The sequence below is a fragment of the Colius striatus genome, chromosome 1 (assembly GCF_028858725.1).
Source record: "Colius striatus isolate bColStr4 chromosome 1, bColStr4.1.hap1, whole genome shotgun sequence".
NCBI classification, from domain to species: Eukaryota; Metazoa; Chordata; class Aves; order Coliiformes; family Coliidae; genus Colius; species Colius striatus.
This window is the reverse complement of record NC_084759.1, coordinates 169,360,801-169,387,624: the sequence shown is the minus strand read 5'-3', so window position 1 is coordinate 169,387,624 and position 26,824 is coordinate 169,360,801. Positions and strand designations below refer to the sequence as shown.

General features: G+C 39.4%; 1 protein-coding gene across 1 annotated transcript in view; it reads right to left on the bottom strand.

The window, feature by feature from the left end:
- PTPRR (protein tyrosine phosphatase receptor type R) overlaps positions 1-26,824 on the bottom strand; it is a 133,619-nt gene that overhangs the window by 50,965 nt on the left and 55,830 nt on the right. Inside the window, exons 2-5 of the mRNA XM_010202606.2 lie at positions 24,028-24,141; positions 20,556-20,711; positions 13,451-13,561; positions 6,205-6,467 (exon numbers count right to left, since the gene is read on the bottom strand). Of these exons, the coding sequence (XP_010200908.2) occupies positions 6,205-6,467; positions 13,451-13,561; positions 20,556-20,711; positions 24,028-24,141 (644 nt within the window). The remainder of the gene's footprint in view (positions 1-6,204; positions 6,468-13,450; positions 13,562-20,555; positions 20,712-24,027; positions 24,142-26,824) is intronic.

The following is a 26,824-nucleotide window of genomic DNA, read 5'->3' as shown; positions in this document are numbered from 1 at the left end:
TATCTGATTTTTTAAAAAAATATTTTAAAATATATTGCCTTTCTTGTCCACCAGAATATCTATTCTTCTTATAAGGAAGTGGACACAGGTGAGCATTTAGCAGCTTTATAATGCACACTACTGTAACTTTTATTCCATTATACTTGTAGTGAGCTACATCCACTGAATACTTCTTAGAACTGGAGTAAAATAATTCTGCTGTGAATTTACAGGCATCTCCAGGATGCTGAGAGAAAGTTCACTGTTATCAGTCTATTAACCTTGGCACAGAGTTTTCATGGTGTTGGTCTACTTTGTGGGGAAAAGTACCACCATGCAGGGTTCTCACAATCAGGGTTCAAGCCAGGATTCTGCTTTATCTGTTTGTAATAAGTTTGTAGTAAGTTTGTAGTAAGTTGAGACTTACAAGACATAAAGCATTCAGTTGAAAAGGCTCAGGCCCTATGGATGGCTCACGAGTGTGTGAGTCAACAGAAGGCTATGCAACCAGTGGAATTATTTCAGCAAGTATCTGGGATAAAATTATTGATCATACTGTTTAGACTTGATCATGACAGTCAAAGTGATTATATGTAAAGGGTGGGTGTCAGGAGGATGGAGCCAGGCTCTTTTCAATGATGGCCAATGATAGGACAAGGGGCAATGAGTGTAAACTGGAACACAAGAGGTTCCAAAGAAACACAAGGAAGAATTTCTTCACTGTGAGGGTGATGGAGCACTGGAACAGGCTGCTCAGATCCATTGTTGTGTCTCCCTCTCTGCAGACATTAAAAACCCACCTGGACGAGTTCCTGTGTGATGAGCTCTAGGAGGTCCTGCTCTGGCAGGGGGGTTGGACTGCATCATCTTTCGAGGTCTCTTCCAACCCTTAAGATTCTGTGAAGTTATACTTTATATCGATTTAGGTTATTTCCTCCCCACTATTTTATATTCTGATGCCTACTGATTTTCTTTAGAGACTGTGGACTTGGTTGCATAGTGTATGTTGAAGGATGTCAATGAGCAGCAATCTCCCCTTCAGTTTTTCTCATGATGGCATTGTTTCCCTTTCACAGAGCATCTTCTGTTTTCCTGTGTCCCAGGAGCACTTCAGTTCTCTTATTTCATATTCTAAGAATATTTTAATATTTCACTTACCTGCCAGGTTTTTGCTCTATTTGCCATGCCCTTTTTTTTTCTTTTTTTCCTGTTACACTCTCCACTCTCTTGTGTTGATTTGCAGAGAAAAAAAAATAGCACGAAGCAATATAAAATGTTGCTTGGTCTGAATGAGAGTCCTACATGCCCCTAGTATCTCGATATGTGAGTGTAAGGACCCTCCCTTTTATACAGAATAATTTTCAATGAATATGTAACAGATTGAGAAAACCTAGTTCTGGGATTTTCCCCACCAATTATTTAGATGTAACGGCCACACGTTTAGGTCTGTGTGGCTAGGATGGAATATAAATGCTTGAGAATGATAGAATCATGGAATGATAAGGGTTGGAAGGGACCTTTAGAGATCTAGTTCAACCCTTCCGCAGAAGCAGGTCCACCTAGATCAGGTCACATAGAAATGTGTCCAGGTGGGTCTTGAAGACCTCCAAGGAAGGAGACTCTACAACTTCCCTGGGCAGCCTGTGCCACTGTGCCACCCTCACAGTGAAACAGTTTTTTCTTATGTTTAAACAGAACTTTTTGTGTTCCAGCTTCATCCCATTGCCTCTTGTCCTGTTGCTAGCTACAATGGAAAAAAGGGATGCCCCAACCTGCTGACACCCACCCTTTATATACTTGTAAATATTGATGAGATCCCCCTTCAGTCTTCTCTTCTCTAGACTAAACAGCCCCAGTTCCCACAGCCTTTCCTCATAAGGAAGATGTTCCAGTCCCATGATCATCTTGGTGGCCCTGCACTGGACTCTCTCCAGAAGTTCTCTGTCCCTGTTGAGCTGGGGAGTCCAGAACTGGACACAGGACTCCAGATGAGGCCTCACCAGGGCAGAGTAGAGGAGGAGCAGAACCTCCCTTGACTTGCTGGCCACACTCTTCTTGATGCATCGTCCCAGATGCCATTGGCCACCTTGGCCATGAGGGCACATTGCTGGTTCATGTCCAATTTATTATCAACCTTCCAAAGACTTTCCAAAGCACTGTTTGTGGTTTTTAATACACACAGTAGAAATGTTTTCTACATGTTTTTCTTTCATGAACTTTTGCACATTAGATTGTAAATAATTTGAACAATAGTAAATAATTTGAACAACACAGTATGTTGTGCAGTACTTAGTTGAAACGTGTTTGTCCTAGTCACAAATAATACTGGATTTAAAACAGCAGCAGTAGCTGGAGAAAAAGTAAATCCAGTTGTAAAACAAGTGAACACTGTGTTGATGTGGTAACCCACTTATATTTATATCCCCATCATGCTTGTGTTTTAACAACTCACTGCTTGTACTGAGAATTTTCAACGCTTGACATGACAGAATTAAATTTAAAATACCACTTCCCACTTCAACAGATTCTGATTTTGGCTGGGACCATTCATATCATAAGCTTTGGGCCAACCAGCAGAATAAAAGGAAGCCTTACTCTGCTGAAAGAAAAGAAGTATATGTTATTCATATAAACCTACAAAATCCAAAGTGGAAAAAGTAACACTGATGCACTATTCATGGATATGCTTACAGAAGAGAAAAGCATAATTTATATCCTAAATTCAGTTATCGGCGCTGTGATATTGTGACAGTTCATCACTGAAGACACCCACAGGAGAACGGTAGCACTCCCACTTCTTTGGGCAGTAACCACACTGTGTGGGCTGCCAATGGAAAAGGTCTTTGCTGCAAAGGAGCAGCAGTTGTGAAAACACCAGAAGACAGTAACTTCAAAGCATTCTGTACTGCACAATCCAGGACATGTCAGGAGGCTCTGAAGACAGCCCTTTGCCTGCTCCAGCATCTATCATAAATTGTAATAGAGAGAGGTCAGTGCCCCTTTGTTCTAACAGCCCTCTCACCTCCAAACCCATCAGACCATCCTCCACTATTGGCCACCACTGCTCTATCTGTTCCCCAAGCACAGGCTGCACATGGTCACACATCCCTGATCAGCACCCAAGAAAATAACTCACCACCTGAGGGCACTGGGCCACTTACCATCCTGATCATGTGACCTAAGAGTCACAGAATCAAAACCACAGGCTGGCTGAATGCTAGGGCTGGAGAGGCTGTGGGGGTGGCAGTGCTGCCCATTGGCTGTGGTTGTCACCCTCCTCGTGCCTGAGGTCTCTCACAGCTGCATTCAGCGAAGCACCACACACTAGGGAACATGTGTGTCATACAAAGATTACCCGCGGCATTCTACGTCTTTGACAGTGCAAATGCTGCATAATCTGCTGGGGAAGCTGTGTGTTATAGAAATGGCTGAGTAAGAACCTTTCCAGACATGCAGAAAAAAGATGTATGTGGACTTGGCTCTAGTATTCAGAAACAAAATACATTTTAAAAACAGGACAAACTCCCAGAAACGTTTTGATCTATGCACAGTTGTCCATTAACAGTTCATCTGCCTCTCTACCAGCTAAGCTATTCCAATTAAAAATGGAAAGGTTCAGATGGCTACATGCTGATGTGGATCTTCAGGAAAACTCAATTCCACTCTATTTTTACATTGAGATGTGCTCCTCAAAGCAGCACCTACTAGGATGAGCAGGGAGAGTTTCAGAGGCAGGCATCATCCAGCTTTCCTGCCCCATCCTTCAGGGATACTGTCACAAACTTGCTGTCTAGATGGCTAGGCACAGTGCTTGGCTCACTCCCTGGTTTGGCCCATGGTCCACTGATTTCTTTTTGAAGAGGTACAGTTTGGTCTGGATCACACTACGCATTTCATGACTGGATCACAGGTAAAGAATCAAACCAGGGAGTTTGGATAATAGTAAAATACTGCTCAGGAACCACTGTCAAATCATTTCACGGATAGAATCTCAATGTTAAGTTTGTCAAGGAGTTCTCATTTCCACACTAGCCTGCCAAAAGCTTCTTCCTCTAGTAGAAACCGAAACCAGGGTAGCAAACACTGAATGAGTGCTCACAAGCTATGGCTATGAGCAGATAAGGACCTTCAGGCTTGATCCCATTCCATGCTGAAGGAAAAAGGGCTAAGAGTAGACAGTGTACAGTGTGTTATTTGCAGTGTGGAGACTCAGGCTGTAAGGTTCACCACTCCCATATGTCATGAGGATGGCCCAAAGTTGCCTAGAGCAAGCTTATTATGGGGCAGAAAGGTGGGGAAGGATTTTAAACTGTCCACATAACGGGTCATGAGATGATGTCTGAGGCAGAATGTGCTGCTGCATTTTAACTTTTTGGTTCCAATGTTTCCATGTGTAAAAACGTGTGTAAACTTGCGAATGGTACAGGATATAGTAAATAAATAAGAAATATATTATTACTAATTGCTTATCCCAGAGGAAAATAAGACAATCTATTACCTAAAGTTCTCTCCTTCTATCCCTAGATCTTCATATCACTGAGCTTGAAATAAACTTAAACCACTATTTCTTAGAAGTAGACTTGGGCTGATAAAGTGTAATTGTGTTAAGCACGACAAAAAGAACTGCAGAATGGGATGTTGTCACAACTGCTTTAACTTTTTCACAATGGCCTATTAGTGTTCTTTTGCAGTAGGAACTGAAGTGCTCAGTAACTTAAAATTCTTTTTCTTCAGTAAGAAGCTGAAATGCCTGGTTTATGTGATAAAAAAATAGGTTTAGCTTCCTATTTGTATCTCAGCTCTCCATTTTGACAGATCTGACTCAGAACTTTATCCTTCCAAAGGATGAAATTCGGTTTAAGAGTATAAAATGTGGAGTTCCTATCTGTAGCAGTGGAAATTAAGATCCTAGATCAATCATTTTTAGTTTCTTTGTTTGAGGGGAAAAATTTCTTCTCCAGTCTTGAAGTATAAACTCCCTCTACAAACTCCTTCACACCAATTCCTCTCAACTATTACATGTGCTACCTTAGGTACTAGGCATTATACACCAGCTGTGTCCACCCCCATGCTCATGTGCTTTATTTTAGGATCTTGTGGAATGAGAGCAACTACCAAAATGTATTTACTTTCTTCCTCTATTATTTTTTTTCAGCTGCAGTGTTATCACTACATATTTTATGACGGCTCTGCCTTTCAGCATCTTTTACTCATGGAAGAATCAATCTCCTCCCTCAGCTCTGTCTGTGGATCACAAAGCCATTGATAAAATCTCTGTCACTGAAATCCCGTGGTTCCAGTTGAATCAAGATTGCTGCTCAACATTAAGAGTCCTCACAGATAAGGCTTCACTTACTCTCCATTTCATTATGATTTTTCCATCATATGTGCGTTGTGTCTGTTCTTTCATTTATTGTCTTTGCTGGGGTAGAATTCAACTGCACGGCTGCATGCTACGTTAGTTATTCAGAGCACTGATGCTTTATGAAAGCAGCCTGAAGCCATCAGGCAAGAAATTATACAGGTTTCTAACAGAGGAGAGACAGATGTCAGTGTGCATTTTCCTGTGGGAAGAATAACTAGTTTTATAAAAAGAGCACTGGCCCAGTTTTTCAAAGGTAGGATGAGTGGCAAGGTTGGGTGCCCAAGTATTTCTGAGAAGTTGCACACAAAGGTCAATTTCATTACTAATCACTTCTTTCTCTTTTTGTAAGCCTATAGACCTTGGACTGTATCCTAACCATCATGGAAAGCTGGATTTAAGAAGAAAAATTATCTAAAGGTCATAATGGAAACACACTATGAGACTGGTAAACGTACTCAGTTGCTGTAAATATTTCTTCTAAGTTTCCCATGTGTTAAGGACTCCCTGACAACGAGAACATCCTTTGCTGACAAAACAAAACCAGCCTCCGCCAGCAGCAAAGTAGGCAAAAATCAAGAGAAAAAAAAAATTATTTCTTTGGGGTAATTGATGAAAGGGCAAGAAACAAATTAGCAAAAGGAATTGCAATACTGCAGTTAATCTTAGCCCAAACTTCTGTACCCTTGCTCAAAAGCAAAAGAAGGAAAGAAGGGAATATCTATGAGATAAACAGTAACACATCACAATCCTTTTTCTCAGATGACCATATGGCAAAGTCCCTCATTCACTGACAGAAGACACACATATGAGATCATGCAGCAAATCAGAATAAATCCTGAACAGGTTGGGCACCACCCTACCTTTCTTGGAGCCCCACAGGTTTCATTCTGAAAGGAGAAGGACTGGCACACAGAGGAGGTTTGAGCTCAGGAACACATTGGCCTTGAGGGTCCACTACAACATTAACAACCTTTGGAGCCTGTTCAGGCTGGACCATGCTGTTGGTGGTCTTAGACTGAGATGTCTGCAGGGGAAGGGGTGAGAGGTGGATCTCCTGCTTCTTTTCCTTTTCCTTCTCTTGTCTCAGTGACAACTGGATCTTCTCCTTTAATCTGTACAGAACCTACAGAAATAAAAAGCAAACCCCAACCTTAAATCCCTGGTAGAAAAGGCAAGGAAAGTATAACAAATGCTGGATAAGATTGCTATAATGTGGCTTTCATTCCTTGAAGGTAAGCCACAAGTCATGTTACATGGCATTTCCCACAACAGGATAAATACTCCTACCACTTAAACCACAATGAGTACTTGTGGGCGACAGGGATTTTAACAGTTCTCATTGTGAGCCAGTAATTATTTGTAATACCAGCAGTTGTATTAATAAGGGGGTAAATAATATAGAAGGGAAAATTGTTACAAAAGACACTGTGAAAAAGGAAATACCAATAGAGTACTTGCAGAAAAAATAGTAAGAATTTTAACCAAGAGAGAAAATGCCACAAAATAAAATAGATGTTCGTGATATATCCAGTTACGTCTCAATTACAGCAGCCTCAATTTGTTTTAAAGCAGATGTTCTTCAAAGCTCTTACTCATTTTGCATGGAGCTGACAGTTAAATGGAATAACTTTACTAGTCTCCTTTTGTAACAGTAGGCTGGAGGATGTAGCCAGGCTTTTCTCAATGATGTTCAATTATAGGACAAGGGACAACATGTACAAGCATGAACATAAGAGGTTCTGAAGAAACACAAGGAAAAACGTGTTCACTGTGAGGTGAACCACTGGAACAGGCTGCCCAGATGGGCTGTGGAGCCTCCTTCTCTGGAGACATTCAAAACCCACCTGGATGAGTTCCTGTGTGACCTACTCTAGGTGGTCCTGCTCTGGCAGAGGGATTGGACTAGATGATCTTTTAAGGTCTCTTCCAACCCTTAATATTCTCTGATACTGTGATTCTGTGAAATGCTCCTCAGGATAAGGATAGCCCTCAATATCTTCAAAGAAACATCACCTGTTCTGGAATAAAGCTGAAGCAATATGTGGCTTACAAAGCCACTAAAGCATATGTTCTGAAAAGTCTGCTTTAAAATTACCAAGTCATTGACATCGGAACATACTGTAATACCAGGATTCTCTGTCCGTTCATGAACTTAGGTGTCAGAAATTCACAGCAAAAGCTTTTCAGAATTTGTACTGATCCTCTTCTACCAAACCCCACACTGATGGTGTGCAACATATTGAAGAAGGCCAGAGGACAGCATGTCCTGTCACTTTAGTATCACTCCAGAGGAACCTGTGTTAATGTCTATTTAACACATCTTATCTCTCTTGAGAATGCAAAAAATGATTTCTGAGCTGAAGTTGTGCCACTCTCAAAATGTGCCTTGCAACCTAGGAAACCTATGAGAACTTCTATTGCAAGTATTGTTTGTGAAAGTGGGTGAAAAGCACTTACACAGCTTTTTGAAAGTGTCTGCAGATACCCTTATATCTTCTACTCTGCTTTATCCATTGCGATTAAACATTGAATCCCGGTTTGCAAAGTCATAAAGACAAAGCCTAGACCAAAGCATTTTTCTACTCCAAGTCAGAAGCTCTTTGACAGCTACTGCCCTGCTAGCATAGAGATCTATCACTGTGTAGCTTTCCAGTGAAGCCTAGATATATCTGATAGGTTTGTTTTTTCAAGGATTAGCATTAGATGTTTAGCTGGGAACTGACCTAATGTCATTAGCAATACACCCATTAAACAAGACTTAGCTACATAAACCATCTGTTCATTCAGAAGAGTTTAGAATTAAATTGCATAGATTAGATAAGCTGCTCTTTGTCATTATTTAGCAGCAAAAACAACCCTACTGTGAAGCAGGGACATAGGTATCAGTAATGATAAAACAGGAGCTTGAAATACTTTAATCCTCTTTTCCTCCGGTGATTGCTTTGGTCTCATTTGTTTCTGGTAACCCACAGATACATAGCTCAGACATTCACAGTCACGATGATATTAACTATATCTTCTTGTCACTGATATTTTGACATAGTTTCATCCCTTGCAGACACAAGGAACTATGTTTTTAACTTCCAAAAACCTGGATGAGAATGATTTTCTTTTTAAATACTCTATTATTAGGCCCTAGGGAAATAAAAGAGATTCTGCCACAGTGGAAGATGGAAAAACCCTAAACAGCATTTGATCTAAGAGATAACACATTTTCCTTAGGAAGTGTGGTCAGGGCCATCATGTTTTTTAATGAGCTCCAGGCGAAAGTCAAACAAACGGAAAAGCCCAAAAAGACAGTGATCAACCCAGTCACTAAGCTCTGCAAAGGGAGCAACTTAGTTATACTCATATTTCAAATCAGTTTAAACACATCTGTCACCATGGATGGAAATAGATAGAAAGCCTCTAAATTAGGAGAACTGACTTTTTACTGATACTGCAGAAGATTGTCAGGATAATAATAGACATGGAGCAACTAAACAACATGAAGTACTGTTTTCCAGGAAACATAAGGTGGGTCATCTGTAATTTTTTTCATATATTAAGTCAAGGGTTCAAAGCTACAGTCCAAAAGAAAGCAAAAGAACTCTTCCTTCTGCCTCCTCTTTGACTTAGCTTATAAGGAACAATAACAGGGCACAGATAGCATGGAATTCACTCTTTATATCTCTGCTCAGATTTTTGTAAAGGAAGGCTGACATGTGACGCTGTAGCTTGGCTAGTACCTTCTACCTACCCATTCAAAATAACAGTGGAAACTGCTTTTATTTATCTTCAGAGAAATCCCAACAAGACAACTATGTCTCCAGAACAAAGCTCTTGGCAATGGTTATGTGGAGCAGTGACAAAAAACCTCATCTGCCTAGAGATATTCAGGGCACCCAAGACTGTATAATAAAATCTCCCAGAAACCACATGGAAATTAAGACAGTTCATTCCAATTAAAAGCGTTTTCTCTAACAAAGTATTTATCAACCTGTGTGTGAGGCTGTGTATATCTCTGCATGAGCAGAGCTACTGTGCATCTGTATGCAGAAGAAAATCAGCTAACAAAATTTCCCTCAAACCCTGGGGAAAGGATGAAAGTACAAAAATGTGACAGATGTTAGCTGTGTTGTTTGATGCATTACTGGGAGGCATTTGGATATCACGATTTGAACTCATCATTAAAAGTTCTACAGAAGCATAATAAAAAAAATTGAAACAATTTAGGACTAGTTTATAGACAAGACCTCTAACTTCCAGTCATCTTAAAAAACTCTTGCAGTATGACAATAAAGACAGACCGTTAATTTTTACTTAAATCTTTAAACTTGCAAAAGCTGAAGCTGACAAGCTGATATTAGTTGTATATATCATATATTGAAAGTGATTTCAGAAGTCCTGCACCAATTTATGAATATTGAAACTTTAAAGTTTCAGAATAAGAGATAGGTCATGTGAAAATTTGGTTTTGGAATGCATTTTTTTTGTCATTCAATATTCTTGGTAAAGAAATTCTGAAATACAATCATGAAGCTGCAAAAATATTTATAATTTCAGTAACTATCTCTCCAAACATCAAATAACTGTTCCTAATTCATCAAATACCAGAGGCAGTAGTAAAAATTTAGATCTTCACAATTTGTTGACACGGCAAAGTTCATGGAACCATAGATTCACAGAATAGTTTGGGTTGGAAGGGACCTTTCAAGGTCACCAAGTCCAACATCCCCTGCCATAAGCAGGGACATCTATCACAGGTCAGGTTCCTCAAAGTTCATGACTTTTCATTATTTTAAATGAAAAAAAAAATCATACTTTTTGATCATTTTTTTTTCATCAGGAAAAAGAAAACATTTAAAAAACCCTTTTAGCACAACTGGCTAGAAACATTTCATCATCTGAAGGTGATAATTTCAGACTACTCAACAGATACTTATATGTACATATTAAAAAAAGGATATGCAAACATACTGGTTTATTAAAACCAGCAAAATTAGTAAGAAATATCATAGCAAATAATTTAAACCACTGCCAAATACTATGTTTTGTAGCAGATTTGGTAATGGCTCAGTGAATTCTCTATGTAAAACAGAAAATACCTGTTTCACACATAGGACTGCTAAAAATATTTGTCCTTACTTCACACTTTGGCAGACTTTATAAATGATGTATGATGCTCCCAGGGAGCCCATGGTCAGTATATTGTAAGGACAGCACTGAGCTTTGGTTTGACTTCCGCAAGTGATGACTCGTTCCTGGGATGCAAGAGGTTCCCATACCATGACAACAAGGACTAGCTGAGTAAATCCATACAATTTCCTCAGAAGTACAATTTACAAGTCTGATTTTAGCTCATATGCTGTTCTATTACACTGTTTGGCAATATTCTGGCCTGTAGTTTTTTATCTATGTTTTTATATCTCTCTATATTTTTTTTAATGGATAGAGGACAGATATTTATTAGATTCTAGTCAAGCATTAAGAAGCCTAAAAGCTGTTAATGCACAGTGTGTTCTCAGCACAAGGAAGCATCATGATTTGTAAAGCCTAGTCAAGAGACAAGGCTGCATGTTTTACAATGTCTGTGGAAATTGCACAGACAACTTCAATTGACAATTCAGTTGCCTTACACTGAGCATTGTTGATCATCATAATCATCACTTAAAGTACTTCCTACTCCATACTTTCAAGTATGTTTCCAAGGCACCTACAGAAACAGGCTAAGCTTTTTGCTCTTGAGCCCTCTGAACTACAAATAACAACCTGCTGACAAACAGGTGCCTACCCTGTAATTTTAAAAAAGAGGCCTTGTTTTGGTGGTCTCATATGGTTGCTCTAGCCAAAGCTACTTAAGGATGAGTCCTAATGCCTTATTCTAACGAACAGAATGGTCTGATAGACTGCAATGGCTGAATTTGAAAGACTGAATTCCTACTATTTAGAAATCTGCCACTAACACATGTGGAATGGGATGAGAAACTACATGAGCTGCTTGTTAGCCTTATAGATTGAACATACTCCATATATAAGCAGGTCTTGGCAAAATCTGAGACACATTTGCACAGTTTGAAAAGCAGCACACTTAAAGATACAGGTTGGACCAGGGAAGGGACAGAAAGAGGAACACCTGCTGAAAAGACCACAGCACCATAATAAATCCATCTGGAAGGTAGTTCAGGGAGTTTATTAGTATTTACCTCTGCCATAGCTCCAAATCAGTTACACCCAAATCCTTCATGACAGATGCATGCCTAAAACCTTAAGGGGTGAAAACTCCCAAGCTTCCCCAAGCAATGCACTCCAGGGTTTAGTGACCCATGCAATAACAAATTTCTTTTTAATGAGTCAGCCAGATCATCCTTTCAAAAAATTTGCTTCTTTTCCAATCCCCAGTGAAGAATGTATTATCTTGCTCCCTACCACAGCCTTTGTAATCTTTCCATGTTTGAGAACTGTCATGTTTCTCTTTGATCTTCTTTTCCATGTCACCAAATTATTTCATGTCTTCTGTACCTTTGATCACTCTTGTATCTTCTCCCTACTATCATTGCCTGACATTTTTCACAAGTGTGATACCCAAAAGAGACCACAGAGAATGAGTAAGACACTATTCTATAGCCGAATTACGAGCAGAGACAAGTTGAATCCAAATCTTAGAGATCAGATCCTCATTTATACATCCCAGGGCAAGATGTGTATTTTTTGCAACAATGTGGTGTTACTCATTCACTTCAGTGTGTGCTCCGAGGTACTGCTGGAACCTTTCCACAGAACTGTTGCTTTGCCACATATTTCCTACATTTCTCCTGATTAGAGCTCTTGCCCTTGCCAAGTAGCATTCCTGTTACTTACTATCTTTTCTCCATCATCTCCATCATTTTAAGTTCTGATACTGTCCTCTGTAATGGTTACAATTTCCAGTACTGTCTGCGCATTTCAAATAATTCATGAAAATATTGTGCATCACCAGGACAGGAACAGGCAGCATTTTCCATACCCTTCCAATTAAACAGTAAGTAATGACCGAGATATCTGCTTATCCAAAGGGAAAATGTTTGAGTAAAAGTTAGGAATACTTCTAGAGTTACTCTCCTATTTTTGAGTGATATGCAACGGAGAAATTGAGATGATTAGGAAGCAGAAATTACATAAACCAACATTTTTTTTGAGAAAATAAGTACTCTTCAAATATTAAGGAGACTTTGACAGTTTAAATAACATTTTTTAAAAATAAATGTGATTGCCTACGAATATCTTCAGTTTAAGCATTCTCCCCATCTTAAAGTCTTAAGTGAGGACTCCATCTAGTTTTAAGAAAAGTGCTTGGAAGCAAAATGTCTCAAAAGACTCCAAGACACTATGTCTTCATAAATGCTGAAAATTGTCGTAGAATCCAGTAAACCCTTATATTTATGCACCATGGAAGGGATATAAAATTAAGAAAAGGAAAGGACATGAGAAACAACACCGGAGAAAAAGTAAAAATTACCCTATGAAAGTGGTAATGTAGTGTTGTTCATCTTCTGTGTGACCCTTGCATATCTCACATTTGGTGTATTAGAAGTATGACTAACACCCAGTAACCTGGTCACTGTATTCATACAACACGAACAGCAAAGTTCTTAAAAAATATGATCGCTCCTACATGTACTTACTAGTCATTTCACTTTAAAATCTATATATTTGATACATCAATACCGAAAGACACTATAACAACAGTGCATTGACAATGTTGTATCAATGTGATGTCGTTTTTACTATCTGATAAAACTGAAATACAGGTAGCTTATGTGACTTCAGGGATCCTGGGACCTTAGAAAGAATGCTGAGAAGACATCACTCACATCATTACACGGTTACTCTGCAGATTTCAGAGTCCATTATTTATTGCTTCAGCTTCCTTCTACATTCTTCAACTGGACACAAATTATAAGACGAAATGTGGTTCTTCAAATTTTGGCTTTACAGCATTATAAGAGTGATCAACTCTCACCTTGTGGCTGAGTTTTTAATAGCTTTCAGAAAACACCACTCATGTAAAGAATGTTTGATACTATCCTTCAGGTTGAGTAAAGCATGAAATAAAGAACAGCAAGAAAAGTTAAAAAGGAAACTTACCATTAAACAAGTTACTAGAATGACAAAGATGCTGAGAAATATGACAACCGCATAAAATCCTTCTTTGCTCCAGATTTTGTCTGCTTCATGCTGGCCTTGTAAAACATTTTTCTTTTTTAAGCAACAAAACAGAAAGAGGAAAGTTACACAGTAGCATTTGCAGATTAAGTAGCTCTCGTCATGCATTAATCACCCTCCTCAACTTTGTCACAGTTCCCATTCCGCAGTACATGGCACTCTCTGTGGACGCTGCTATTTGCATACCCACCTTGGCTCCACACCCTGCCTGCACTCCGTTCACGCGCGTGCATGTGGCCCAGGGCTCCTAAATCTGTGTGAGGTGATCTAAGACCTTCTCCGTGCCTGCCCAGATAATCCTCCCCAGGAGTCATGGGCTAGTTGAAGGTGAGCAAACAAGACCCGTCGTCTTTCTTGGAAACTACCTGGCTCAGCAGGTAAAAGGGCAGCACTCCTGCGTGGGCTGTGGCAACCACTTGCTCTGCCTCTTTCTCCCCGGTGCTTATCTCCGGCCCAGCACCCACGCACCAGCCTCGGCACTGTTTACACTTGACACAGGAGCAAAGAGCAGGTGACTCGCCGGTTTGCCTTCACGAGCCAGGAAGCCCTTGTACTGTCACCTTTAGAGTACACACACACATACGTGTGCAGACATAAAAAATTCTGATTATGCTGAAAGCAATCTCATTATCCACCTAATTCTGATGACACTTAGAGTAATCTCATTATCTTTGGGTTCCTGATCATACAGCATTGCTGAAACAGCTGTGTGCACTAAAATTTCCAGAACTCCCGGGGAACTCCTGGAGATGATGAAATAATAACAATAATAATTTTAAAAGCATTTATTTTTTGCTTTATTGCAGTGTGGGGACTTGGTTGGGTTATTAAATTACCAGAATGTCACTATGCTTCCAGATTTGGTAGTAGAAACAGGATACATGTACCCTCACTTTAGCTGCAATGTATTATTTAGAATCAAGGATGTTGTCAGTTCAGTAGATGTTGCTTTCTCAATCTTCAGCTTCTTGCTTTTCTTTTTTTTAACTGTGAATTTTCAGTACAATTCTCAGATTGAGTAAAATTTATTTTCTTAAATTCTGGTTTTTACTGTAAATGTTTGGGGCTTTACTGTTGTTTCTCTTTTGCTGAAATCCCCTGATGGTTTTAATTAAACTTCTTGTTTAACTAGTGAGCTGTCTTCCCATCTCAAGGTGGCCTTTTACCCTCTCTGGGGATATTATGTAAGAGCACTGGGAGTTTTAGAGAGAGGAAAAAGTTCCTCCATTTAAAGGTGAGTGGCAGCTGCAAGGACCCTCTATCACTTTTCATGTACTTCATGCTCCAAAGTCTGCTCAGCACTGATGAGCTTGCTCTTTTGAATAGCTCATAGTCAAGCAAAGTCTTTATGCCTGTTAGCCTCCCAAACACAAAAAGCCCTGTTGAAGTTAAATTCATGTGGAAAGGCCTTCTGAGGAGGAGGAGATCACGGCTTGGAGAAGAGAGGACAAGCTGACAAAAACCTACTACATGCTGGATCCCAATGTAGTTTTCATGGTCCTCCTTTCAACACAGGTTTGTGTCCTGCTCGCTTTGAAAAGGGCCAGGACAATGTGGATTAAAGTCAATGCGGCTGCAAGTCAATTCACAGATTGGACTGCCACAAAATGCAGACACTTAGAGAAGTATTTGGTAGCATGGTTAATTTACAGAGAATTGCTTGCTTAAAAAAGTGTATGTGCATAACCGGGAGTTTAGAAATGAAAGCATAATAAAGAAGAGCTGTCTTTGGAAGTCATAGCTCTAGGGATGAGAATGGAAATTATTTATCCCCTTCTGTGAAACTACAGAAACAGACCTTATAAAATTCATGTATTAGTCTATTTGTGTGTATGTGTGTGTGCATTTTATCATGCACAGGTTCATGATCTTGGCTTAAAAGGATTGCAGGTATTGACAGTTTAACAAAGTTTCTAAGTGTTAGTATAGTATTTAATGAGCAACTTAAAAAACAAGACTTTCAAAGAGAAACTGGAAATCTTGCCAAATATTTCTGCAAAAATTGTTCCTAGACATATTCCAACAGCACTGCCACTCTAACGAGGTGCAGCACTCTATTCAATCTGCTGCCTCAGCACAGCAAGTTTAGTCTGTTGTGCTCACAGCACAGTATTTGGGTCCCAATACTGGCTCAGAGCCCAAATCTGCAGCTACTCCACATTTGGGACTGGTCCTGTTGAGCTCCATGGCAATCCCATGGTGACAGCAGCAGCTGCAGCTCTGGACCATTAGTTACAAAAGGTTTGACCCTGGATGAGTTAGTTACCTGGTGGCTTTCTGGTATTTCAGTTTTTTCAGGAGGAAATCTAGATAAAAAAAGCAGGAGCTGAAGGAGAATTAGCCATGCTGACCTGGAAGTGAGTAAATGCAGGGATTTTTGTACATCTTCACTGAAAGGACAAATACACTAAAAAGTAAACAAAGAGCCAACAGGACTTTTTGACTCAATGAGTGAGAGACTTAATTGTAATTAATTAGTGTCACTGAACTTTAAAAATATTTTATCATAGACTTTCCGAATGTAACTGAGCCTAAGAGAATTAATTTCTATGATGTCTCCCCAATGGTATGTGTGTTCAGGATACAGCATCCTCTGATTTGTCTTTCTAAAAACAAAGTTCAGGGAATATTAAAAAATGCTGTAAAAAGGGTAAAAGATGTATGCCACAACTGAAGCATATCTGACACACCATTTTGAAACACTTTAGTAGTACCTTCACCTAAACAAGGAAATCTCTCCCCTGGATCTAATTGTAGGACAGCTGTCACTGTTAAAGCTACTCCCTCATGACCAAAGAGGCTATGACCTCTGAGTCATCCCATGCCCACGATAAGGAATTGCTTTCTCATTCAGCACTTTGTTCCTCAGTCTGGGAAATCTGGTAAGTGGGACAGCAACTGCCATGCTTACTACAAATTGTTGGTGTCCAGGAAGCAAGTTCACATGATGGCCAAATGCTAGGGAAAAAGCAAAAAAGAGAGGGCTCCTGTCTGTGACATGGGCAATGAGCCATGGGCACAGAGATTTTCTGTGTCTTAAGTGGCTGACGTTACTCCACATTTCTCTCACTCAAATGAGAATCTTTTCCTGTCAGAGAATCCACTAAGACTTTCAGGTAGTTTTTGAGGAATGGGAATGTACCACTGTCACCAGAGGACAGGAAGATAAACTAAGCTGCAAAAAAGCCACAGCTGACAAAGGCAGAGGAATACTAGAGCAGGTGGAACGGTAGGGAAGTTCCAAAAGCTCAGGTGTCATCAGGTCCCAGATGATGCAAACCTGGCTACAGGGAGGAAGGTTGATAATTCTTTCCATCATCAAAAGCATCATCCCCCAGTATTTTACTCCATTCTCTAAGGAGTCTCCATAATCACGTGAGTCATGCAGGATTAGCCAGGTTAATTTACGCTTTTTCCATATGGCATAGTTGAAGGTGGGGAAGAATCAATGTATTCTTAACTGCCAGGAAAAGTAAGTCTTCACTGGAAAACAGGTGAATTTGCAAATTGTGTCAGTTAACTCCAATTAGTTCCTTGGGCTAAAACACTAAAAAAACCATGGCAAGCTGTAGATCTGAGCTCATAGGAATGCTTACAGGGAGATAAGGATCAAACTTAAGATCAAAAAGCATTAATCGAAGCTCACACTAAGTTGTTTTGGTTTTTTCTGCTATTTTACCTACATTAGCTAAGGCAGGTTAGCAAAGTCTGCCGGGAAACCATTTCCACCCTCACTGCAAACATGCAAGAGCAAGGATGACCTCTCAGACTCATGGGACACTCTAGAGATAATAGCCACTTAGTTTCTGCCATGACAATGCCTTCTCAAAGCCCCTGCCTTACAAGCATGTGGGATAAAGTGGTGTGATTTCAGGCCCAAGCTGTGAGGCCTGCAGGGCCCTTGTTCCCTGCTGCAGTGCTCTGGGTGCACCCGTGTAGGTGGAGGGCTGTGTCTGCTGGGCCTGATCACAGGGTCACCTCATTCTGCTCCACTTTGTTCCCGGGCACCTCTGTAGGTTTAGGCTGTTGTAATTGCCAAGCTAGTGGTTTTGATCATTTGTCCTTACAATGACTTACAGTTTCTGAATGCTTTAAGTGCATGATTGCTTCCTTTGATTTCTCCTCTAATAAGTTAATATCACACACTTCAAAGGCAACCAACAGAGCCTTGTGCAAGGAGGCTGTAATGGTACATTTTGGAATTGCGTAATTTTGGTATGAACTCTGGAAATTTCTCTTTAGTGACATATCTTCCAGTATCAGCTTATCTCTTAGTAAATCTTATTTTACTTACTGTGACTTCAGTTACATTTGTCCCTCAAAACCACTTTAAGTTCTCTTCTACTCTACTACACCCTGAAATCCAGTAATATATTTTTTTCCTCTGAGCACAATTTAAAGACATTAGGAAGTCAGGATTCCCACACCATAATAATGTGGCCTGCCCAAGTCATTGAATTTGGTCCCATCAACAAGCACCAATTCAGTAGTTTCTTCTCATGAAGTTCTGCTTCTGGCCCTGATACATACCATGAAGCAGAATGCAATGCTAAATCCCACTTCAAACCATAATAAAAAGAACTAATGCTACAGTAGTCCCTTGGAAGAGGAAGGACACATGGAAGATACTGACATTGAACTGGATCCCTGAAATAGCAACAACTCCATTAAACTGAATTTTCCCATTTCCACAGGTACATATCCCATTTTACACCAGGCAGCAAAGGACTCTAGCGGTTTCTACATTGAAAGCATATAGAGAATCAGCTCTTTTAGCTACTGCAGAATAAGAAACTAGGATATGAATTTTGAGACAGACAAATCAATTGAAAATAGATCAGTCAGTGATTAATGCATCAGTAGATGTGAATGAATGGAAATGTAGTTCCAGTCACACACATCCACTGAGACTTTTGCTGTTTAGGATATAGCATGGGTTAAGGCTGTAAGCAGAGAGCTTCAGTTTTCCACTTGGGTTTTCCTACATAATCTTGGTAAAGTTTCTCAGAACAGAGTAATCTCTCTCACTATTAACCCTATACAGCTGGGGGTGTAGTTTAAGCTGAGCTTTGTTAGAAAGAGTCAATCAAGCAAACTTGGGAGACACATCTCATAGCTGAGACGAACTGCCTGCCAAAAATATCTCCCTTTCTGCTTACTGTAGAGAGAGACAGTAGACTTTCAAACCTTAGCCAGCTCATACTGAAATAGGCAGCCAAAAAAGGAGACAAATTCCAGCCTTAACACCTCTGTGCCAGTGACCCACCTAGAAAGATGGGGATAATGCGTCTTTTGACGCACATGCAATATTGGTTGTAAAGCATTAAGACTTTTTTGAAGAAGAAAAGTGTATCATTTATTAGATTGTGATTTAATTAGGATTGATAAGTCAGGACTACACACATACAATGAGTAAAATAATATGTCAAAGCTATGTAAAGCTTGTATAACTATACCTTCCTTCAAAGGTTGCCTGTTTTGATTTTCTTTGCTGTTACTTGGTTTGGCATGTTTTGCTCGTAGAGGGTTGAGGGAAGAGTAAATAATTGGATAATAGCTAAGCAAGTAAACATTGTATGTTGTTGTCTTTTAGCTCCTGTTTTCTGTGAAGTCTTATGCATGTAAACAATTTATTGAGACCCAAAAGGAATACCTTTACCTAGTATAAAGCTGCATGCTTGTTTCAGGATCGGGGCCTTAGCAGTATAATAGATGGGAACTGAAATATTAAAATAATCTCTTTTTTCTCCAATAATATTATAAGGAGTTAGAGCCTGAACAACTTTCATTCTAAATGATCTTCTAAATAATTCCATCTGGTTGCCTACATATTTTTTCCCCAGAAAGAAAATCCAAATATCTGAGCACTAGACTATTGAAATGTATCTAACTTGTGATCTTGAGTTCGGCTCTATGTTTTTTTCCAATACCTCTTCATAGCTCAATGACATTTGTCCACTCATCTATTATTCATATATGTTCTTGTTCTGTGTCTACTTGAAGAGTTATTTGTAACTGAAGTACTTGGAACAGATAATTGCATCTATTACAACTGTCAGACTTATATGCTTCAGTAACAAAGGAAATTCTGACCTAAAGGAAGCTTAGCTTAGGTCACCGATGGGCGAAATAAAGACATGATTTGACTTTTGGACAGCAATGCTTGGCTTCGATTTGTATTACAACAGCTAAAACCTGACAATCTGCCCATTTTCATAGTGGCAGGCTGCTGTAACAAATCATATAAAATTGTATTAAACTGCCCAACTGCTTTTATTTTTGTTTTTCTTTTTTTTTTTTTGTATCAAAGACATCTTCCATATTCTTAAATGGAGTTGGAATACTTTAAATGATCAAAAGCATTTCTAATAAGTAGAAACACAGGGCAACATAACAATCAGTACTAACTCAGCAATGGCTCAAACAGGTTTGGATGTAAAAAAACCCAGGAAATCTTTACCCATACAAGAAAACAAAGCTCTTCAGAACCCCTCCTGTTTTTTCCACTTTTTTTGACACAGACATCAACTCTGTCAAAATTGAGGCTTCCATGGAAAATGCTGATTCCTGGTAATGTTTGAAGTTATTCAGACCTCACGCTGAATCCTGAGGGTCTTTACATGTAGGTAAGGGCTTACAAGACACCAATGCAGTAATGCTCACACCTGACATCTGCATTTCATTTATCTATCCACTGAAATCATTGTACCTGCTGACCAGCATTAAGAGATCAAAAGTCCTGTGGCCTACTTCATTTAAGATGCTGCTGCATGCTTAAGATCTAAACTCTGGTTTCAATAGTATCCCAGCTCTGTGAGGAGGACCTGGATATTAATGCTTAAATAGCCAATGAAGCACTATTAAAGCAATTTAACAGGGCTAGCTGTATAATTGCCTTATAGCAGTAATGCCATCTTAGATTATACATTTCCTGCCTCATGCTTGAGAACCTCAGCCCAAAAACTACCAGAGATGTAATAACTGCCTAATCTGTAACGAACTACAGGTTAGAAAAATTATAACCAACCTCAGGAGAGACCTCCGTTATTCCAAACTGGGATAAACTCTGATGCAAAATGTTGATGTTAAGAGAACGCAGCACTTCTTCTGATGGGAGTGCCTCAGAAATTCCTGGCTTTCTGTTCAGTGGTGACACAAACAGCTCCACACAATTCTTCTTCCCCTAGGAAAATTTAAAAAAATGTAGAACCATAGGAAGGGTCTGAGATTGTAACTATCATTCAAAAAACAAAAGCATAGAATATAAAGTTTTCAAGCTGCTCTGTGAGGAGAGTATACCTATTCACTGACTCCTTAAATCCCAACTGACTGCACAAGAAAATGCAAATACCATAAATGGGTATGTGTGCTTTGTCTCCTTCACTATTGACAAGATAGTCCTGAGTCTGGTATCATTAAACCAGATAGGTCAATGTAACATGGTGAGGAGAGAAGCCATTGGATGAGTGGGGTCAAGGGCAAAGTGCCAGCAGGGATTTTAGCAGATAGTTCATCTGATCTGAGCTGAAATGAAGCCCTGTTGTAGAAGGTAGTCCTTAAACAGGAATGCTTAGTATAATACTGTGGTATTTTGGCACTGCTTTCTAATCCTGTGTAAACATGTTGCAGACACATACCACAATGTAAAGTCCTTTTAACTGACTGCAGTGCAACTCCTTAAAATGGCACAAAAAGATGAAAAGACCAGAAAAGTTTTGTTTATATTTAATGGGTAAGCCAAGAATGCTTACCCTCACCTCTACTAATTTCTGTGCTGGTGTCTTTGATGCAGTCCTGGTAGCCAAAAGGGGTGCTGTATTAGAGATGTCGATGATGCTCAATGCAAGCAAGCAAAAAGAGAGATTGCCGTAGGGTTCCTTTGGTTGTGGTAGACTAGAACAGCATCTGAGACCAGCGCTCCAGAGAGGGCTGATGTCTAAACAGTGTCCGGGAACCCAGGTTACCTAGGGCTATGGCCAACTTAGCTGATGCTCTGATGTAGAGTCCTAATGTGGGGGGTTCCACAAGCACAAGGTACACATAGAGCTACTGCCTGCATTGCTGCCTGCACATGCATGGATCTCACCAGCCTGGTTTTTGGCTGTTCATCATTATGGGATGGGAGAGATCAGTTCAAATTGGGATAATCCTGATTTTCCCCACTCCTCCCCCTCACCTTGAATATGCATCGTCATTACCAAAGTGAAGAAAAAGACTTCTTTTGACATTCTTAAAATATCTAGTTTTGCATTCAGAAGTAGAGCTGCACACAAAGGGATGCTTTAAAACATGTTTACCCTAACTAAATCTGCCCTCTGTACTCTCACATGTGCCACTGGCAACATCTGCTCTGTGAGACTGGTAAGGACATTGTCTGCTGGTGAGATCAGGCATTTTTCAGTGAGTCTGTTCAGATCAGAGGGTTGTAAGGAGTGAAAACAGACCTACACATCTAGAGCATCAGTTCAAGGCAGACTTTTGTCAAGTTGAAGAAGCAGAGTTGATGATGCAGTCCTACTCAGTCTCTAATGTGGGCAGGTGGCTGGTTCTGTGTGTAGCTAACAGGTAAAAGGCAAGGCTTGATGTGTATGCAGCATTCCCACTGTTTCACACCTCCTCTGTTTAGGAGGTCTTCTGTCCATTAAAAGGCCTTTGTGGGAGGAGGATTTACTGGAAAGGTTAATTTCTCCCAGGTAAAATTCCCCAGCACACTTTGTGTTGTTATATGTAAGCCACTAGCAGGCCCTCTGTTCTCCCTGTGCCCAACCACATCCTGGCAGCTAGGCTCTTAATCACTTCTGATTCCTGCTCACTTGGGAGAGAGTCAACTTAACTCACTTCAGTCATCTAAACTACCTCCAAAGTCAGCAGAGAGAGACTAGTATCTCTAGAGAATGATTTAATCCATTCTAAAATAACCAGGACCCCAATACCTCTACTCCTCCAGTACCCTTATCTATATTGTTTTTACCGAGAGTTTAGATGAGTAGCTTAGACTAGGCTGAAGTGTGATGAGATGAATTTTCATGTCCCCTGTTTGCTTGCCAGCACTCTGCATGAGAGGAAATGTCTCACGTTAAAAAGATGCAAAGTGAGAATAATGTCTCCTACAATTAAGATGTTTCTCTCCCTTGTGAATTTTGACTCTGTGTGATTTTTAGAACAAATGGGGCAAATGTTTGCTTGCTTTCTTGTATCACTAAAATATTAAATCATAGCAGACTTTTACAGAAGTTGACATGGGTAATTAATTCTTACTGTATTCTGAGCTACATGCAGGTGCAAAGTGACAATACCTTTTCCCTTGGATCACAAATGAGAGAAGAAAGGGAAAAGTTATGGAGCCAGTAGGAAAATGAACGCCATAATTCTTCTGCTTAGTTGCATAATTTCTACAGAGCATAGTAAGAAAGCTACTAAATGACTTAATATGTTGAAGTACACATCCCAAACTCTGGAAGAGTTCTCACGTAATTGTGTTTTTCTCTGAATATGTCTTTCAGCCTTTAATTTTGGGCTAATACAGAGGACAAAGAAGATTTAGCATCACTTGTCATGAATGAGTGACATTCCTGGCGAAGATGAAAAGGGCTGCAGTGCATTCCTATTGATCTTTTCTGACGTACTTTTTGTGTGCTCCTTTCTCACAGAGACATTACTTGAAGGAGTTTTATAATCCTTTTTGCTGTACACAATCCTGTCAAACTATCAAGGCAGGAAATACTTTTATGCTGAACCTGTCAGTTTTCTTGCCTAATATTCAACCTGTATGTAGAATAAAATAAAATAACTTTGCTACCCTCTGCAATGTGAATTGAATGCTACCAATACACACATCGTGTTGTGTTTTTTCCACTTCATGGCAAAACTATCACGAAGAGATAATATTGTTGAGGATGTATGCACTTAACCATACACAGAAAACCATACGTTACAATTGCTTTTAAAAAGTCTTTGTCTCTAGAAGCAAAATTGTTGGCAACTTTTGCAAATGTACCATAGTCTAAAAGAGCACCAATTGTTACAGCTGAACAGCAAAACATGAATATTAATATTTTAAGAAGACATTTAGTTTACTAGTAGAAAGTCTGAGGATAAATTGTGAACATGCCTTTGAAAGGCAGAATCACATGTAATTTTTGAGCAATACTCAACCTCTGAAAAACAAAATATTAATAAGTGTTTCTTAATATGATGTAGCATTGCACTGGAATGAAAACTAAGGGATAAGCAATCTGCTTATGGATAGGACACAAAGGAGATTTATCTGAGTTAATTCTTTTCTAGACTGTAACTGAGAGGGGTTTCCTTTCAAAAGAAAATGTAAATCAGTTTGAAATGGAGATCTATTTTTCTGTAGCTCAGTTAAACAGGTAAAATTGGAAAAAATATTTTTCTGTCCTATTTTATTGCACTTTTCCATAGTGACAGGAAAAGAAATTTAAGAGAAATCAAAATAACCAGGTACATTTTATTCTATACAGCCCTTTGGTACTTACAATAAGTCTGTTGATATGAACTTGCTGAGGTAAGAGCCCCAGTGCTGCTGCCACTCCTTGGCGAAATATCCGAAGCAATGTGATATTCAGCTTGTTTACATCCATTTGCAGTGTCTGAAAAACAAAACCAGTTCAAATGAACTCCTTGCTCAAGACATTCAGTTCTCAAGATGACTGATCTCTGGGACTCTTCTCTACTTGCCTTTTCCCAGAATGATCATCTGTGCAATCTGCTTGCATTGCAATAAAGAATAAGTCCAAAGGAAAATGTAAACATCTTAAATGCTGCTTGTTAACACAGTACCACCTTTCCTCAACTACATTCAAAATAGGTTCCTGAGGTTTTTGCCTAACTCATTGCACAACTCAACAGTGTTCAAGACAATACAATTACTACATTTAAAATGTAATTCAAGCGTTAAACATCAATCCACCTTGAAAGAAAGAGATGTTGGATTCACACAATGAAGATTTGCTTTGAATATTATCTTAGCATTTCTCCCTGCAGGTGAAGAATGAGTCAGACAATTATACAATTTTAATTTTGATTAGTGGTTTCTGAGATCAAGAAAGAAACATTCTGGATACATTCCAAGTGCTTAAATTTCCTAAAACTTCCTCACGTGAGTCAAAGAATGCTATAATTACCGGCAGACAGCAACTATATCACTGAAGCATTTTCTTTCTCTGTGTTAGAATCACACTGAAATTTGAACGTTTCCTCAAGTTCAAATCCTTCCTGTGAGGGCAGTGGAATTTTTCTCTCGAAATAGGTTCAAATCTTCTGTTTCCAAGAAGACCCAGATACGGGATCTTCATGTGACACCTGGTAGCCAATACTTCCACGTGGTACTTTGGGGTCCCTTTCTTCACTTACATCCCCTGTGCAGACAACATATAGTGGAGAAGAGAGGGAAGAGGAGTATCTCGGATGGTTCTAGCAGGTTTCCAATATTTCTGGCAACTTCTGACTTAGAAAGTTAGTAAGTTATCACCAAGCCAGTTGCCTTGAACTGAAAAAGATTTATTTTAAACTTCCTATTTAGAGACATAGGCCAGTTATATCTGAGGATCTAAGCGTTACTCCTTCCTAATCAGAGCTGCATAATGAAGATTAAATATCCATGGGTCAGACATCACACTGGGAATATAGTTATGGTCTAGAAAGAAAGTAATTTTTTTTTTCTCAAAGAAAAACAGCATCACCCATTCTGACTATTGTTCCTTCCATATCAGTATTTATAGATTATGACATAAAATCATAAAATACTTGCTTTCAATTTCCACTGTCAGTTCGATTTTTCCATCAGTATTGTGTGTTTTTCATTTTATTCCTCTTTTTCTCTTTTTTTTTTTCACACTGATGGGATTGTCAGGTCTTGATGTATCAACTGAGATCTGCTCGTACCACACAGTTGAGCTTTAATTCATCTGGAAGTATTACAGAATTCTTCAATTTAAATTACCCTTTCTACACTGGCATTTTCAAAATGCAACATCATCTTCACTTTGCTGCTTCTTATATCAGATAGGCATCCTGAGTGGTTACAAAACTGCTTCAGCTTTGTCACTGAAACAGAGAAATGTCTTGAGAGGGGACATATGGAAATCTAACAGATCCGAGCACCATTTCTTTTGTTCCTCAGACTGGCTTGTTCTGGCCATGTCACACCTGAGCAATGCAGCAGACAAGAACTGGTCTGGGGCTGTGAAGCCATCACTACACTGAAAGCTGACAGTCTGGCCTGAGGATCCTGAGTAAATGAGAAAGGGAGTTGTTGCTGAAATAGGAAAGCTGTCATGAGGGTCCCTAGAGATTCATCAGGATGGTATAAAGAGTGTGAAACTGCTTGTCTAACTCAGTGACCCAGAGTTATGGGAATAATACTGACAGTTGTTACTGAGCAAAATTATCAGGCATAAAATCAAAATACATTCAGTTACGCATACTTGAGCCAGAGATCAGATCAGATTAAAAGAGAAGTTGTTAAATAGCATGTTAAGGGCTCACTGATAAAGACACAGAAATGAAATGGTCAGAAAAATATCTAGCTTCAGATGAAAGAGGTCTTTAAGAGCCTATAAGGAGGTAATAAATTGTTATAGATTTAGTATGCTGGGATTATGGTTCATCACATCCAGCCACAATAAAACATGGTGAAACTCCATTACCTTTGGGAGAGGCACATTTCCTTCTGCCAGGTCTGAATTTGGTCCACCGTGTCCTGTAACAAATAGTCATAAAAAGCTGCATAGTGTGTGGTCTAGCAGCTAGAGATTTCAGGAGCCTTTTAGGAAACCTCCTAAGTGTATGAGAAGAATTTGTCCTTAATCCCCACTCAGGGATACCTCTTGTGTAGCAATAAAGATTTTTTTTTTCTGGTGAGTATTTATCAAAAAAAACCCCCAAGAAATATCTGAGGAAGCAAACGCTCACATTTTTTACAAGTATCTCACCTTGCTGTGCATTGAAGGGATCTGCTTCTCGGTTGCTGGTGTTAATTCCTTTCAATTGTTAAGTCCTTTCAATTATAGTAAAAATTAAGTAAGAGCAATCTTTTTCTATATCAGGCAGCACAAGAGAGTGCATTTGCCTCTTCCTATCAAGAGGAAAGTTAGCAATCCAAAACTCGGATTTCTAATGACATTAGTGGATGATAATGTATAGAAATACTCGAAGGGACACTGAGAGCACCTGCTGTAGAGTGAGCAGCACATCACGAATGTGCTTTGTGCTCTCTATTACCCCCTTGTTTGTACTGGACACATAAAAGCATAAAGCATGAGTGGCCCAGAC